This window comes from Erithacus rubecula, assembly GCF_903797595.1.
Source record: "Erithacus rubecula genome assembly, chromosome: 21".
In the NCBI taxonomy this organism is placed as follows: Eukaryota; Metazoa; Chordata; class Aves; order Passeriformes; family Muscicapidae; genus Erithacus; species Erithacus rubecula.
Window position 1 is genome coordinate 8,728,364 of NC_136673.1, and position 16,993 is coordinate 8,745,356.

At 48.0% G+C, this 16,993-nt stretch overlaps 2 protein-coding genes across 5 annotated transcripts in view; both read right to left on the bottom strand.

Annotated features, from left to right (window-relative positions):
* The window catches only part of EHMT1 (euchromatic histone lysine methyltransferase 1), a 460,745-nt gene that overhangs the window by 58,819 nt on the left and 384,933 nt on the right, over positions 1–16,993 (bottom strand). The window lies entirely within an intron of this gene.
* The window catches only part of CACNA1B (calcium voltage-gated channel subunit alpha1 B), a 292,116-nt gene that overhangs the window by 30,611 nt on the left and 244,512 nt on the right, over positions 1–16,993 (bottom strand). For all 4 annotated transcript variants that reach the window (XM_079324218.1, XM_079324217.1, XM_079324216.1 and 1 more), the window contains 5 exons: positions 8,458–8,574; positions 5,280–5,345; positions 4,599–4,690; positions 2,694–2,844; positions 791–918 (listed from right to left, as the gene is read on the bottom strand). In XM_079324218.1, the coding sequence (XP_079180344.1) occupies positions 791–918; positions 2,694–2,844; positions 4,599–4,690; positions 5,280–5,345; positions 8,458–8,574 (554 nt within the window). The remainder of the gene's footprint in view (positions 1–790; positions 919–2,693; positions 2,845–4,598; positions 4,691–5,279; positions 5,346–8,457; positions 8,575–16,993) is intronic.

Below are 16,993 nucleotides of genomic sequence, written 5' to 3' on the forward strand. Positions count from 1 at the left end.
TAGAAAAAAGCTGCACGAATGAGGTGTGAACCTCTCCCACTCCCTCGAGGCTGCCAACAGCCAGAGATTCACGGATTTGCATCTCCGGATGGGACCCACGAACCAAAAGCTCCTTTTGGAAGTGCTAAAGAGCTTTTCTCCACTGCCACTTAGTCAGGATCAGTGGATTGAGGCTGTAAAACTGTTAATTTTGGGTTATTTAGCCAGGCTCAGTGGATTGAAGCTGTTATTTTGGTTATTTAGCCAGGCTCAGTGGATTGAGGCTGTTAATCTGTTAATTTTTGGTTATTTAGCCAGACTCTGGATTGAGGCTGTTCATTTGTTAATTTTTGGTTATTTAGACAGGCTCAGTGGATTGAGGCTGTTAATCTGATAATTTTTGGTTATTTAGCTAGGCTCAGGGGATTGAGGCTGCTCATCTGTTAATTTCTGGTTATTTAGCCAGGCTCAGTGGATTGAGGCTGTTAAACTGTTATTTTTGGTTATTTAGCCAGGCTCAGGGGATTGAGGCTGTTCATCTGATCATTTCTGGCCGTGCTTTTCTTTCAGGGGTGGCTGCGTTGGGTGTGTGTGAAGGAAACGCCCTTGCAGTGACACCAGGTTTGTTCCCCTCCAGTACTCAGGGAATTGGAGCATTTCACACCGATGTAACCTCAAATCCGGGAGTCGTTCCCGTTAAAACGAGCTCTGAGCGTGTCCAGGTGCAGCATTAGAGCCGCAGTGTCCCCCCTGTCCCACCCCGTGTCCCCCCTGTCCCCACCCCGTGTCCCCCCGGTGTCCCAGCACGTACCAGGCTGCGGGGTCGTACTCAGCCCACACCCGGACAAACTCGTCCAGGTGATGTGGCCCGAGGATGGAGGAGTCCCGGGTCAGGTACTCGAAATTGTCCATGATCACAGCCACGAACAGGTTCAGCATCTGCGGGGAGGGGAGGGAGATGGGAGGAGAGGGGAGGGATATGGGGAGGAGAGGGAAAGAAGGAAGGTAAAAGGAGAAGGGGAGAAGGAGAAGAGAAGGGAAAGGAGAAGGAGGAAGAGAAGAGAAGAGAAGAGAAGAGAAGAGAAGAGAAGAGAAGAGAAGAGAAGAGAAGAGAAGAGAAGAGAAGAGAAGAGAAGAGAAGAGAGGAGAGAAGAGGAGAAAAGAGGAGAGAAGAGAAGAGAAGAGAAGAGAAGAGAAGAGAAGAGAAGAGAAGAGAAGAGAAGAGAAGAGAAGAGAAGGAGTTAAGAGGAAGGGGAGTGGGAAGGGAATGTTGAGAATTAAAAGCTGCAAGGGGAGCATGCATGATTCCCTTAACTGGGTGTTTCCACAAGGAGCAGCCTCACCCCAGGAAGAAACTCTGCAAACAGAGCCTGGATCCCTGGGAATGCCACTGCTGCCTCCTCATCTCCTGCCCACTGAAAGGAGGGAATTTTTCCATGTTCCCATCACTGGTGCTGCCTCCATGATCCAGTGGATCCCAGCTGGATCAGCCCCTCTCCCTTCTCTCACTCCAGCACAGCCCCACACAGGGGCTGCAGCCACTGCTCCAACCAGATGGGAACTCTTCCAGATCAAGGCACAGAACACCAGAACAGCTGGAGGGAATCCCGTTCTCCAGCCTAGATCTGCTATTTCAGACTCATAACAATTCCAGCCTTGGGCAGGACCCCTCTCCTTGGGTCCCTGTCCCTGCTTTTCCATTGCTCTGCCCCAGCAGGGCTGGGAAGTGACCCCAGGAGCAGGGAGGTGCTTATGAACTGCCACTGATGCCTCAGGATTTTAGCTTTTATATTTCCCACATATTTGTAACCCTGCAGTTCTTTAGTGTGTAACTAAACTCCACACACAGTGTGAGCTGCTGCTCTCCCAGTTTGGGCAGACACAACAATTCCTCTCCAGGCTGGGAATCAAGGACACCTCAGGGCCCCAGAGATGGAAACAAAAGTGAGTTTTGGGGAGCAAACTTGGGGTAAATTACTTCATTACCTGAAACTGTAATTGGAAGATTCACCCCAAATGTGCAAATGGACCAAACTGTGATCCATTGTCCATTTTGGGTGCAGCCCCTGAGGGGGTTTGTCTGCCCTAAATGTACCTGAAGGCCCTTCAATAAATAGAACTGCTTTTTATTCTCTTAGTTTTGTCTGGCCTCTGTTTTTAGGGAGCCCAAAAGGCATCAGCACCTCATAAAGCTCAGCCCAACAGCAGCCACAGGCACAAACCAAGCCCAGCTCTGAGTGTTTTCATGTCTAAAGCTTTTATGGCAAAAAAGAAAAAAAAAAAAAAGAAGGGATTTTTGAATTTGTTTGGCAAACAATTGACGATCCTTGAGGGTCCCTTCCATCCCAGCAGATCCTGGGATTCTGTGAAATGAGTGTGATACTCCCAGGAAACCCTGCTGAACTCAGACATTGTCCCCCTGCCCTCCCCAGTGCCCTTCTTCAAAGGGATGGCATAAATCAAGGCAAACCTGATTAATGCTTAATTCCAAATATTAGACCCCCCTGTGAGAAGAAAGATAAACCCTTTCACTTTAATGACTAAATGATCTCTTTGGGGATTTTATCAGCAGGATGATAAATGGGGTTTAGCAAGGCTGGCTTGGTGGTGTCTAAATTCTAATTAGGGATGTGGAGGAGGCACAGAGGTGGGGAGGGAAGGGTTTGGGGGATCCACACCAGCACCCCCATTTTGGGGGGTCAGGACTGACTTACCAAGAAGGAGCAGAGGAAAATGAATGACACAAAGTAGAAATAGGCAAAATCACTGCCACATTCCTTTTTGGTGAGGCCAGAGAGGGGGTCACAGGCTCTGTTGCTCAAGCAGGACAACATGATCTCGTGCCAGGCTTCCCCTGTAGCACTCCTGCAACAGCAGAGCAGAGGCTGAGTTTATCCACCCCTCCCCATGTTAGCCACCCTTCAATAATGCTGCACCAAATTAACCAAATTCATTAGCTGGAAAGTTGTATCCAGGAGAAGAGACTGTGTTTACACTGGGAGCTGCAACTACTCATGAAAGAGAAAGGAGAAAGAATATTTCCCTCTGTTACAGGGGGATAAAAGAACCCAGACAGGCTCAGGTAGGCTGAAAGCTTTATTGCTTCTGTGGAGAATAAATCCAGATTGATTTAAACAGTACAAATCTGAGTAAACAGAGTTTAGATTGTTGCCTTTTGAACCTAGTGCTCGCTCTAAAGCCAGTGGAGAGGATGGGAAATGAAACCAGGCTTCTCCACTGGAATCTCTTATTTCCTTTATCAGACAGATAAATTCCAGCATGGGCTGCTGGGACTTGGGTCTCATTTTCATCTCAGTCTCCTGGGTGTTCTTCACCAATTCCCTCCTCCCTCTCTAACTTCTATTATTGAGAGAAAAGAGCCTAAAGGAAAAGCTTGGAGTCCCACAGAGTTTGTCCTCAAAATAAAGCAGTCCCTGTGAAGTGCACCCTGGATTTGGGATCAGGGATTCTCCACATGCACTTACTCTGAATTCCTGCTTCCCTCACTCTGAATTCCTGCTTCCCTCATTCTGAATTCCTGTTTCACTCACTCTGAATTCCTCCTTCCCTCACTCTGAATTCCTGCCTCCCTCATTCTGAATTCCTGCTTCCCTCACTCTGAATTCCTGCTTCCCTCACTCTGAACTCCTGCTTCCCTCAATGCTCATTTGCCTTGTATTCCCACAGCCAACACACAAACTTTGGTTCTGGTCTTTGGGAAAACTCAGTGCTCCATCTAACCTGGAATAACTTCTGCTGAATTACAGCAGATTCCCCCACTGGTGCCTGGGTGCTGAAGGTCCATTCCCTTTGTGGGGAATTGTGCAGAAACCAACTCCCATCCCACTGCTGCTCACTCCCACTGCTCTGGGGCTGGTAAGGGATCATGAGGCTGAATAATGACTCAGTTTTATTACAATTCAGAGTTCTGAGCCCAGTGATTATTCTGAGCTAGAAAGGGCTAATCCCATCTTCCTGGCTTCCCAGAAATTCCCAGGCAAGGCATCCAGTTCCAAGCACCACAGAATCCTCAGAGCTGAGCCTTGGCAGGGCTGGAAGGGACTGGTGTTCACTGGGGGTCTCCACAGCTGGATGAGGAACCCAAAATCTCCCCCCAAACTGCCCCAAGCTGGAGCAGGACCCATTTTGCCTGGTCTTAAAGTGAAAATCTGTTATTTAATTGATTGGTTTTTCACTCGAAAACACTTCATTTCCAAGCAGGATGAACCCAGAGGGAAACACCTGAATTCTGAAGCAGAAGTGAGGTTGGTGTAGGAGCTGTTGATTTCTGGTTGTGCAAAAATGGCCAATTCAAGCAATTCTCACTTAAAAAAATGAAACATTAACCAAATTTCAGGACAGGAAACCCATCAATCAGTTGAACCAGCAGGGTTCTGATTTATATTCAGCTTCTGCCTGAACTGGGTGTCACAGCTCCAGGTGACACTTGGTGGAAGGGATTGAATCTGATCTGCTGCAGAGGAGGAAGCAGGAATGGATAAATTTACACAAATACCTATTTTAAAGGATTTCCAAGTCTGAGCAGCTCGACTGGCACCTGCACAAAGTTGTTTTTGCTGTTCACACACCAACCAGAGGGATTTTTATCCTCTCCTTACCTGAACAGGAGCATCAGGGCTTGGAGGAAGGTCCGGAAGTTGTTGTGCCGATTAATGGAGGTTTCATCATCTAAGGCAATGTTCCCAAATACCTGCCAGAAAACAGAAGGGATTCAGCCAGGCACATCAAACAGAGCTGGAAAATAAGGCAGGGAAAGAATTTTTCCTTGTTTAAGGGCTCTCAAAAGCTGGAATAATTTCTGTGCCGAAAAGGGAGATAAAAATGTGTTGTGGAGATGAAACACAAGATTAAAGTGCTTTGTATTCACACAGGTCCTTTCCAGCAGTCCAGCTCCATCCCAGGCCAAGAAAAGTTTATTATTTCTTCTCAGGAAGGTGCAGTGCCTGGGCTGCTCCCTCATCTCAGCCTCTTGGTGTGTCCATAGCCAGGGGAAGTGATGTCTTTTCCCAAGGGATTCAGGGATGTCCAGTGCTGAAATGGGATCCAGGTTCATGCCCACAGCTGGTTTGTCCAGCTCACTGAGGACATTTCAACATAAAAGCTGACAATTAAAGTAGAAAAAGAGGCCTTTTTTCATTTCTAATTTACCTGACATCAGACAAGAAGAGCTTTTGCCTCATCCCAAATCATTGCTGCTCCTGCTGTGGAGGCAACAACCATCTGCACCCTGAACAAACCCAGGCTGCTTATGGCCAGAATGAAAGAATTAAATATTTTACCTGCATGCCAATAATGGCATAGATGAAGAAGAGCATTGCAATGAGGAGACACACATAAGGCAAGGCCTGTAGGAAAGGAAAAGGTGGGATTAATGTCAGCATATGCAAATACTGAATTGCCTGGCAGGACTGAGCTTTGTGGCATTTGTCATTCAGGTGTAGGAACTGGACAGAGGATATGAAAAATTCTGTCAGCCTTGAGTAGACAACCCCCTGGAGCCAGGTATTCATGGATCACACAGCACTCAGGGCTTTCCAAGGGCTCTCTCTGTATCCTTGGAAGGAGCAAGCACAGAAAACACAATGCAAGGCTCATCAGCAAACACTGGAGCTACCAGCAGGCACTGGCACTTTGTGTGCATAACTGTATAACATTAGTTGTTAATGACCTAGCTGTAAATTCAGTCTGAGGAAAAAAAAAAATCTCCATCCCAGAAATGAGTTCCTGCTCTGAAACTGGCCCAATTTGGGATCCCAGGAGGACAAAAAAAGATTCAGAGTTTTAGCAAGAAATCAGTGAAGGCTGCAATGTAATTATGTCACCCAGGCTGAGAGTGACAGCTATTTTCCACTTGGACTAAATGAATGGGTAATTAATGCTTCTTAATTAGTAATAGCTCAAAAATGGAGAAGTCTTGCCCTCAGGCCAGCCCCTGTGGTGCCTGGGGCAGGAGTTCTGCAGATCCAGCAGGAATTGTAGAATCATAAAATATCCTGAGTTGGAAAAGACACCCAAAGATAATCCAGTGCAGCCCCTGTCCCTGGCAAGACCCCCAACAATCCCAGCCTGTCCATCCCTGGTGTCCAAACGCTCCTGGAGCTCTGGCAGCCTCGGGGCCGTGCCCATTCCCTGGGGAGCCTGGGCAGTGCCAGCACCTCTGGGGGAGGGAAGAGCCTTGCCCTGAGCTCCAGCCTGAGCCTGGGCAGTGCCAGCACCTCTGGGGGAGGGAAGAGCCTTGCCCTGAGCTCCAGCCTGAGCCTGGGCAGTGCCAGCACCTCTGGGGGAGGGAAGAGCCTTGCCCTGAGCTCCAGCCTGAGCCTGGGCAGTGCCAGCACCTCTGGGGGAGGGAAGAGCCTTGCCCTGAGCTCCAGCCTGAGCCTGTCCTGGCCCAGCCCCAGCCATTCCCTGGCTCCTGTCCCTGTCCCAGAGCAGAGCCCAGAGCTGCCCCTGGGGAGGAGCTGCAGCCCCGGGGAGCTCTGCCCCCAGTCTGCCCCAGCTGAGCCATCCCAGTGCCCCCAGTCTGCCCCAGCTGAGCCATCCCAGTGCCCCCAGTCTGCTCCAGCTGAGCCATCCCAGTGCCCCAGTCTGCCCCAGCTGAGCCATCCCAGTGCCCCCAGTCTGCTCCAGCTGAGCCATCCCAGTGCCCTCAGCTGCTCCTCAGGGGCCCCTCCAGACCCTTTCCCATCCCTGTGCCCTCCTTTGGACACTCTCTCACACCTTTAGATCTTTCTCTTACTGTGACTCTCAAAACTCCCCCAGCACTGGGGGTGAGCCCTCTCCAGCCAGAGCAGAGCTGCACAATCCCTCCCTGGCCTGAGGCACCCCTGGCATAAACCTGGAGGAAACCTGGGGAAAAAGGAGTGATGTGGTATCTGCTGGACACCTCTGCACGAGCTCAGAGCTGGGGGGACACACAGACAGACAAACAGCTCCTCATGAAGCCCAGGAACATCGTGGCTCTGCTCCAGGGCTGCACTCTGCACACGGGCCTTGGGATTGTGCTGGAAAAGCTGTGGCTGAGCCCCTTCTCCCAAAATCCACCCTCTGTCTCCTGACTGGGAGCCCCTCACACCTGCAGCCCCCACAGAGGGACTGGGGGTGTGCACCCCCAGCTCCCAGCCCATAAATAATGGTGTGTCAGCAGTGTCACTGCTACAAATCCTAGTTTCACATTTTGTGTTCTCCTCCCTGCACTGCAGAACCTGGGCAAGCCCCAGGAGCAGAGTTAAAGCATAAAACAATGAAAAATGGGCTGCAGAGCAGATGAGAGTGGTAAAAATAACCAGGTTTGGGGTTGTCATGTGGGCTTTTTTTGGATCCAGAAAATAGCTAATTCAATGTGCTGAGGATTGGTGGGAGGAAGGGCAGAGGTGAAGGAAACCAGGCAAAGCAAATGCCTCAACTTCACAACAAAACTTCATTATTTTAATCCTCCACTACATTAAACCCAGGCCTGTGGCTCTGCAGCCTCAGAATTTGTGTTACCAAAGCCCAAGGGACTGGGATTCACTTCTGCCAGATCCCACCACACCCAAATCCTGGGGGAGGAAATTCAACCTTCCACTCACTGCAGGTGAAGAACAATGCACTCATCAGTCAGGCCACTGCTTCTTCATGCAGATTCCTGAGCATCCAGACTTTGTCAGAGGGATTGTGGAGTAGTTTCAAGGGCAACTTGAGTGTTGAGCACTTGCTGGAATCTGCATGAGCAAGCAGCCCTTCACCCTCCAAAATGCAGCATTCAGGGGATGGTCAGTGCTGAGTGATTCTCTTTTCTGTAGAAAATTAATATTCCTGGGATTGAGCAGTGCTCACCAGTTCATTTTTAGCAGAAGTAATATTCCTGGGAATGGTCAGTGTGAACCAGTTCACTTTTAGCAGAATTAATGTAGGATTCTGGTGAACGCCAGGGAAAAAGCAGGCTTGGATTTTTTCAAGCTGCTCAAGGAAAACATGAGGGAAAGAATTATAACAATGATTGAGCACCTGCTGGATGTGTGAGAGATGTGATGTTTTGGTGAAATCATGTTTACCAGGGGTGTCACCTTCCTTGCATCAATGAAATCACTTCTGTCCTTAATTCCACTGTCTACTCTATATATGTGATTTGTTTCTTTAACAAAGGGGCTTTTGCTTCTCTTCTGCATGAAGAAAGTATTGTTGCTACATCCTTTTCTCCTAGCCCAACAGCAACAAATTAACATCCCTTGTTATGCTAACCAATCAAATTAATAATTAATATTCTTGGTGCTAACCATCTTTTGCAGAACAAATTTGATTGAACAGAATTGATTTCACCAGTTCTCTTTTCTGAAGAATTCCTGAACTGTGAATTCCTAGAGGTGCAGAGAGGCTGTTCCAAGACACGGGAAGCTCTTGGATCCTCACTGGAAGATGCTCCATATGCGCCAAGCACGACCCTGTTCCCAAATCTCTTCCCACACTGCCAAGGCTCACCTTGAAGGACTGCACAAATGTCCAGAGCAGGATGCGGATGGTGTAGCCCTGGCGGAGGAGCTTGATGAGCCTGGCTGCCCGGAAGAGCCGCAGGAAGCTGAGGTTGATGAAGTTGTCCTGTGGAAAGTAAAGGTTTTGTGTCCTTCAGAAACGACCGCGATCCGAAACCACAGCCCGCAAAAAAGAAATTAAAATTACCAGCTTCACGATCTAAGCAGCAAATCGGCCACCAGAAAACCTTCCAAAAGAAACATTCGTCAGTGCAGATCACTCCACATGCAGCAAGAATGAGAAAACCCCTCTCCACAAGAGCCCTCCCCTCTGCTACTGGGTCAATGAGAGAAAAGGAAAAGGCCCTGTCACGCTGTCCTTGGAGGGCTGATTTGCTTTGAGCAAGGCAGATTTTCTCCCCCTCAAGACTCAGGGAGAGGGAGATGGTGCCAGATTTTCATTTAGAAAAGGAATGATGTTGGTTGAAAGTCTTGGTCAGCTCAGTTTTGACAGGGAATTGAACTTAAGCCAAGACACTCGCAAGGGACAAAGAAAGGCATTGTCCAGTGAAGATTCAAACATCCTTGGAAGAATGAGGATGTTTCCCAACCTGGAGGTTTTCACTGTTTGTACAGTGTGTAACTGGACAGGTTTGCCAAGGAGAAATGGCACCAGAAGATTGTTTGGAAGATGGATCAAGGGCAGCGAGTCAATTGGGGAAGTTGAGCTTTCACCAGCAGGAAGATGCCTTAGGAACCTGCTGGTTTTCCAAATTCTCATTAAATGTGTCTGCACAAGTGGATCAAAGAATTGCTGGAGGCAGGTTCTGATTTCCATTTGTTTTCTAGGATTTTCCCCACCCTTCACCCCAATTTTTTTTTTCTTTTCTTCGGGGAAAAGAGGATTCTTGCCCCAATGAGCTAATCTAGAGAGGGTTCTTTCCAAAACAAAACATGCAAAAGCCAGATCCCTCTTGCCCTCCTATTTTAAGGAGATGAAGAAATATTCCCCCTTTCCATAATTCACTTTTTTTGTGGATCTCTGATCACAGCCACTTATTTGACTGAGTGAGCTAAAGAGAGAAAACATCCCACTTTAAACTGTTGAGCAGTGAAGCAGCAAATATAATCATAAGGAGCTCTGCTTGGTAAAGATGAGCAAAAATTGTATTTCCCTTGGATTATTGTTTTACCAGAAGTCACATTGAACTGACCCACATTGCTTGCTCATTTGGCTACAGAGCTCATGCTGAAATTGGGGGGCTTGTTGGATCTATGGATTCTTTCAATGCCAGCTCAGTTTTGGGGCCATTAGCATTGCATTCCACCAATCCCATCAAAGAGTTCCAGAACTCAGTCTCAGGCATGCACTCGGTTTCTCTCAGGTTAAAAACACAAGCAGCTCAGAGTTAGGCACAGACTGAAAATCAGACTCGATCTTCAAATAAAGAGAAAAGAGAAAAGCACAGGAATGTTCAATGAAGGAGCAGACAACACTCAGCTCATTCAAGCCAGCAACAGAAGCCATCTCTGGCAGGCAAAGCACGAGCGAGGATTCCCCTGGGTTGGGCAGTAAAACAGGCACTGAAAATGTCCAGTTTGTCTCAGCATCAGCTGCAGGTTTGTTTTCACAGCGCTTACCTTCCCTTCACAAGAGTCCAGCTGCACTCACCTGAGCAGGGCAGGGCTGGGTGAGGCCCCGGGGCAGAACTGGAACCCAGCTGGGTAACAGGGACCATCACTAATGGGGTTCTTCCTCCCCTGGTCCCACTGTGAGCTGGTCTCAGGGCAGAGGTTTAACCATGAGCCCTTTGAATCAGGAAAATCTCCCCACCAGTGGGAACTGGATCAGCCCTCCTGTGTAATGCTGGCAGCATTTAGGCCTAAAAGTCTGATTTTAACTTCAGAGCAATGCTCAAGCCAGATCTTTCCTGTGCACAATCCTCAGGCTCCAAGGAGGAGCAGGGGCACAGGATCCATCTCTGTGGGATCCTGAGGGATCTCCCTCTTCCCACATAACTGCAGCCCAACAGCAGGAACGTGGTGCTGCTCAGGCTTTGCTAAAATCTCACCATCACACTGACAGGATGTTAACACCTCCTTTGGGCTGGGCACCCTGCAAGCTGAGCTACCCCAGTGCTACCCATGGGAAAGGGATATAAATGGGAAAAGGGTTCAAGACTGTGCAAATATGTCTGTGACCCCCATTGTCTGGGATTTAGATGAATAAACATCCCATAGATTTTCTTTTTCTCCACATCCCCTATTTGACTCTGGCATTGCCACTTCCTAAAGAGCAGTGAAAGCCCCAGCTCCCTGTGGAATCACTCCCAACCCAGGAAAATCCCCCATCACCACACCCTGGGGCTGTTGGAAGGACTGTTGTCAGCACTGCCCGGAGAGAGGCAAATCCCCCAGGCTGGTGGTGGCTGCAAGGGCTCCAGGTGTGTGGCACCCTCAGCAGCACACAGAGAAAACCCATCCTCCCACACCTCAACTCTCCAGGCAGCAGTTGGGATGGCATGCAGCCAAAGGGGAAACTCCACATTGCCATATTTCTCAGGTAAAAACGGTTCTTGGTATCATTTCTCTTCCCACTGAGCCACCTCTGTGCCATGCACATATCTGATATCTGGGGGTTTTTTTTGGTTTTTTTTTTTTTTTCTTTCCTGTTGCACAGATGCTCATGGTGCTCACAACAGGCACCAGAGCTTTAGGATTTTATCATCCATCTGAGGAATAACAAATTATTGGAAAATCATTTCTCCCTAGCCTGTCACTATTTTCCTGAAAAAGGAAGGGCTGGTGCTGAAGGGACCCAGGCACCAGCCACCCCTGGGGGTCTGGGCATGGCCAGGCACTGCCACCACTTCCCTCAACAGGAGATGGGTGAAGCATCCCTGAGGAAACTGGGGAGCAGTGGGGAAACAGGGAGAATAAACACCATGGATGGAGAGCTGCCCTTGAAGGCTGTTCTCAATGGGAGCCTGCTCTGTTACCCTTTCTTAGCTTGTTTTCATAGAATCCCACAATGGTTTGAGTTGGAAAGGACCTTAAAGTCCATCCATTCCCACCCCTGCCATGGCAGGGACCCCTCCCACTGTCCCAGGTGCTCCAGCCCCAGTGTCCAGCCTGGCCTTGGGCACTGCCAGGGATCCAGGGGCAGCCACAGCTGCTCTGGGCACCCTGTGCCAGCCCTGCCCACCCTGCCAGGGAACAATTCCTGCCCAATATCCCATCTAATCCTGGAAAAGCCATTCCCTGTGTCCTGTCCCTCCATCCCTTGTCCCCTGTCCCTCTCCTGGAGCCCCTTTAGGCACTGGGAGGGGCTCTGAGCTCTCCCTGGATCCTTCTCTTCTCCAGGTGAGCACCCCCAACTCTCCCAGCCTGGCTCAGAGCAGAGGGGCTCCAGCCCTTGGAGCAGCTCTGTGGCCTCCTCAGGATTCCAGGATCTCCATGTCCTCCTTCTTTTGGGGACTCCAGAGTTTTCCATACTGAAAAGCAGGAAAGCCATGAAGAACAGGATCTGTTCCCCAGTGCCTTCAGCAGCAGAGTGGTTCCTTCTGAATTACTGATAAGGAAATGGCTGAGTTTCCTTTTAAATGTCCATGGTATTGCCAGTGCTAAAGAAGTTTTCCTGAACCTTGCACAGGGACTTGGCTTCATCTGGAGTTTGTGGAATCCACAGCTGATTTTAAGAGGCTGAAGATTTTTGCCACCCTTGTCTGTGTCTCGAGGATTCTGTCTTTGGAGGAACATCTATCAGTCCATTCCTTCCATTCTGAATCAGGAATGCTGGAAAAATTATTTTGTGTGTGATGCCCAGAATGCTCTTCATTCCCTACTTGACAGAATCTCATAATATCCTGAGTTGGAAAAGACACCCAAAGATAATCCAGAGCAGCCCCTGTCCCTGCCCAGACCCCCAACAATCCCAGCCTGTCCATCCCTGGTGTCCAAACGCTCCTGGAGCTCTGGCAGCCTCGGGGCCGTGCCCATTCCCTGGGGAGCCTGGGCAGTGCCAGCACCTCTGGGGGAGGGAAGAGCCTTGCCCTGAGCTCCAGCCTGAGCCTGCCCTGGCCCAGCTCCAGCCATTCCCTGGCTCCTGTCCCTGTCCCAGAGCAGAGCCCAGAGCTGCCCCTGGGGAGGAGCTGCAGCCCCGGGGAGCTCTGCCCCCAGTCTGCCCCAGCTGAGCCATCCCAGTGCCCCCAGTCTACTTCTCTCCAGGATTCCTCTCAGCTTTGCTGCTCCTGCTGTGTTCCTGCAGCAGCTCCAGAGGACAATGTTGTTCTCCAAACACCTCACATGTATGCCAAATGGTTGAAGGAGCTTGAACCTGTCTCTATGGATGTCCCAGGTTACAATGTAAATGTGCCCAAAATTATGGATTCTATCACCATTTGTTAAACCAGGTGGGACAGTGATCCTTATCTCCATGGGAGATATCCTCTGCTAATGGGCCATCTTTAAACCAGCTGGGACAATCATCTTTATCTTCCCACAGCCCATCCTCCCTCCAGGAGATATCTCCTGTTCATGGCCATTGAGTCCCAGTGCATGGCTGATAAAATTCCATCATCCCACTGGGAGATGCTCCAGCCAGGGCAGGAGCCAAGCCTTTCCTACCTAGATAAAACTGAGATTTGGAACACCAAAGCAGCTTTTTCCATTGGTTTCCAGAGTACAAGAGCTACCAGATCTTTCTACAGGATCACTGCTTCAACAAGAGCACTCCACCTGGACTGCTGCCACCACCTGAACTAGTGTGGTGTAGGGTTCTATATTGACTCTGACAGTCCTTTTCTTTTGTACTATCACATGTATTTTATTCTTTTTTTTTTTTTTTTTTTCCTATTCAATTGTATTTCTGACTTGGAGTCTCTCACTGGTTTTGATTTCAAAACCATTGCAATGGAACAACAAGCCTAATCCTGACAAAGTGCAGCATGAGCTTTTCAATCTTCAACCTCTAACAGAGAGAGCAGCCAAAATTTAGCAAACGGATTTTTCCCCAATATATTTTTATGTTCACAGCTAATGCCAGAGCTCTTGTTTGTGCTGCCTGGGCCAGGTTTGCAGCAGACAAATCTCCAAATTTATCCTGACTGCTCCCACACATCTGGAAGGAATCCAGCATCATGGAGGATTCCCTTCTTGGCTTGCACTGGGCAAGCTTTGAACTCATACATTGTCTTTTCCTCTGCTGCATCCCAGCAGAAAATTCCCCCCAGACCCTCCACAAACATTCACTGAGCTTCTGTGCAGCCTGGAAATAAAAATTCACCCTGATTCCTTTATTGACAGCAACTGTGCAACAGGAAACATGGATGTTCACAGATCCAAGAGCTGGTGTCAGGTGGCTGAGCAAGGATTTTTGAGAACCTTTTAGTCTTGTTTCTGTTATCAACCATAGCCAAGATAATTAAGAATGGAAAAATATATCTATTTCTGATTGCATTTTTCCTTATGGATTCTCTTTTGTTTAATTGGTGATTTTCAAAGATAAAGGTCAATATTTCCAAAGGCATTTTGGGAATGAATTTGCACTTTGGCACTGAATTCCCAGTGGGATCTGGTTGCTGGTACTTTTCAGCTCTGTTCATAACATGATTTATTCATTTTACTTGGGATTTTGGGGCTGCATCCAGTGCCCACTGTGGTAGCAAAATGAGTTGGTGTCACATAGAATTTTCAAATTTAAGATCCTTCTTTCCCATCACTTTTGATTTGAGGGAAGCAAGTCTGCCATCACCCCAATAATATTTTTGCCTTACAATACATAGGTTAAAACACCTGTAAGGCTGTCAGGTGCTTCCTTCAGCAGAAAGCTCCATCCTCTCATCCTAAAGGAAGCCAAACCCACTGACAGAGAGCTGAATTTGGTACCACCACCTCCAAACCCCAGCGTTTGCAGGTGCAGAACATCCTTCCCTCTCCACCTCCTCCCATTTCCCACGGAAATAAAGCAAGTGGCAGTGCCCCCTTTGGCACAGGGGGTGGCACAGGGAGCAGGGACGGGCTATTGGCAACTGCTCAGATCACCAATGAGCCCAGGGAGGGAGGTGCAGGGCAGAAGCCACTTTGGGGCACGCTGCAGTGAGGCTTTTCCACCAGTGCAATCAGAACTTTCATAAAATAAATAAAAAAAAAAAAAACAAACCAAAACCAAAAACGGATCAAATCAAAGAAAAACGAGAGAAAATCAAAGCAGAGAATTTAAAGAATTGTTTAAATTCAATGAAACCAACCGTGTCCTATATGTGATGTTGTCATGGATGGATATTTGCAAGATTATTTACAAAGTTTTATATTTTTTTGAGCAGCAGGTGCACAACATACAGACGGAGACATGGTTTTCGCATTGTATGTTGATTGGATGGCGTGATTCAGCAGGTAGATAAGGAAAATAAGGAACAAAAACAGGAAACAAAAGAGAAAATGAGTAATCAGGACAAGCAAAAAGGAAACTCTGAAAAATTTCACTGGAAAAAAATCGTTTGGCTATCAGGGGAGGTGTTATTTTATGGGAACTCCAGAAATAAAAAAATATTTGAACCAAAACAGATTCGGAGATCCTTGAGGTAACACACACAGTGCAGTTGTTATTTGCATTTCAGTTTGTAATGAATGCAAATTTGGAGACAATTCACAAACACTTCTCAGGATGTTTTTTTTATATTTCCAGGCATAGAAATAGATGTCAGTTTGCCAAATACCCACTGGGCCTCCCAAGGCCAGCTGTGTCCACAAGGACACCTTTTCCTTAATCCCACCTCTTTTCCCTCAATTACTGAGGGGAAAAAATACTGACATTCATGTTTTTGCCTGAGGAAATAAAAAAATAGATATTCCACTATAATCACAAAGTAAATTACATGTGACATGACCAGGAAAATTAAAACAAAGCAATTAATCCACACATTTCTTTTTCTTTTGTCTTTACTTCTCAGAGAGTTAAAGGTACCAAGCAAGGCTGGTGGAAGCCAAGTCTCTCAAGGTGAGGATTATTTACCTGTGGAGAACACTTCTAGCTGGAAAATACAGAGGAAAATGGTGCTCTGGCAACAATTTGTGAGCTGAACTCAGTGTCACACCTAGAAAACATCTCCAAGCCTTTATTTCCTGCTCTGCCCTACCTGGAATTCCAGAGGGAAAGGGGCCACAGCTGGGCTGTGCTCTGTGGATGAGGCACCTCCTGCTCCTCACTTCCATCCCTGAGCCTTCACATCTCTGCATCAGCTCTTTCAGCCCTTTTTTTCCCCTGTATTTTAAAAATTGGTTCTATTTTGGAACTTTTGGTTCAAAATTGGATCAAACTGGTTCTAGTGGTTCATTTTTCTATATTATTTCTCAATACCAGAAGTATTTAAGTTAGGTGAAATTGCAGTTTAACAAAATATCCCAAAGCTGGCCACATGGGGCAGGGACAGAGGGCAACATCCTTCTGCTGCTTTTCCATCCTCAGGGCTGGAAGGGGAGAATCATAAAATCATGGAATGGTTTGGGTTGGAAGGGACCTTAAAGCTCATCTTCCACCTCTGCCATGGGCAGGGACCTTCCACTGTCCCAGGTTGCTCCAAGCCCTGTCCAGCCTGGCTTTGAGGGCAGGAAGGTTTTAGTGGCAGTGGAGAGCCTGGTAGAAAACCACAGTCACCACATTTCACTGGCTGAAGTGGAATGAATTCCATGAGGGGCATCCTGCCAGCTGCCATTACCAATCCTGTTATCAATCCTGTTATCAATCCTGTTATCAATCCTGTTATGAATCTCATTATCAGTGTGATCTTCAGGGCACCACTGCCAACACTCAGAACTAAGTAGGGCTGTTCAGCTACATCACAGAAGTGTTGAAAACCACATTTAGAGAAAAATGTGGCAGGGGATGAGCCCTGGGCCATCTCTGTCTGAAGGGAAAAGCAGGGAAGGGGAACTGGTGGCTACAGAAATCAGAGGATTGTTCAAGTTGGAAAAGATCTCCAAGATCATTGAGTCCAACCATTCCCCCAGCACTGCCAAGGCCACCATTAAACACTGTCCCCAAGTGCCACATCCACACAGATTTCAGAGCCCTCCAGGGATGGGGGCTCCACCTCTTCCAGTGCCTGACCACCCCTTCTATGAAGCAATTATTCCTAATATCCACTCAAAACTTCCTCTGGAGCAACCTGAGTTTGTTTCCTCTTGCCTTGCTGCTTCTTGCTTGGGAGAAGAGATGAATCCCCACATGGGTGCTGCAGAAGGGGAATATTTGGAGAGAGCAGAGACACAAAGGACCAAGAGCTCAGGGCTGGAGTGGTCCTGGGGACATCTGGATTTTATATGAGAGATGTTTGTGATCAGCTCCATGCTGGACACTGCCAGGGGAATTTGATGACCTTCTTTAGAAAATGATCTCTAATGACTGAAGGGCTCCAGTTCCTCATAAACCAAAAAACTTCTTCTTCCCCACCTGGGGAGGAGAAGGGAAAGGCACATGGGTCCCTGGGAGCTTAGCCCTGTTGGGGTTTTAGGGGTAATCCCCACGACTTTGCAAAGGTTTTGATGCT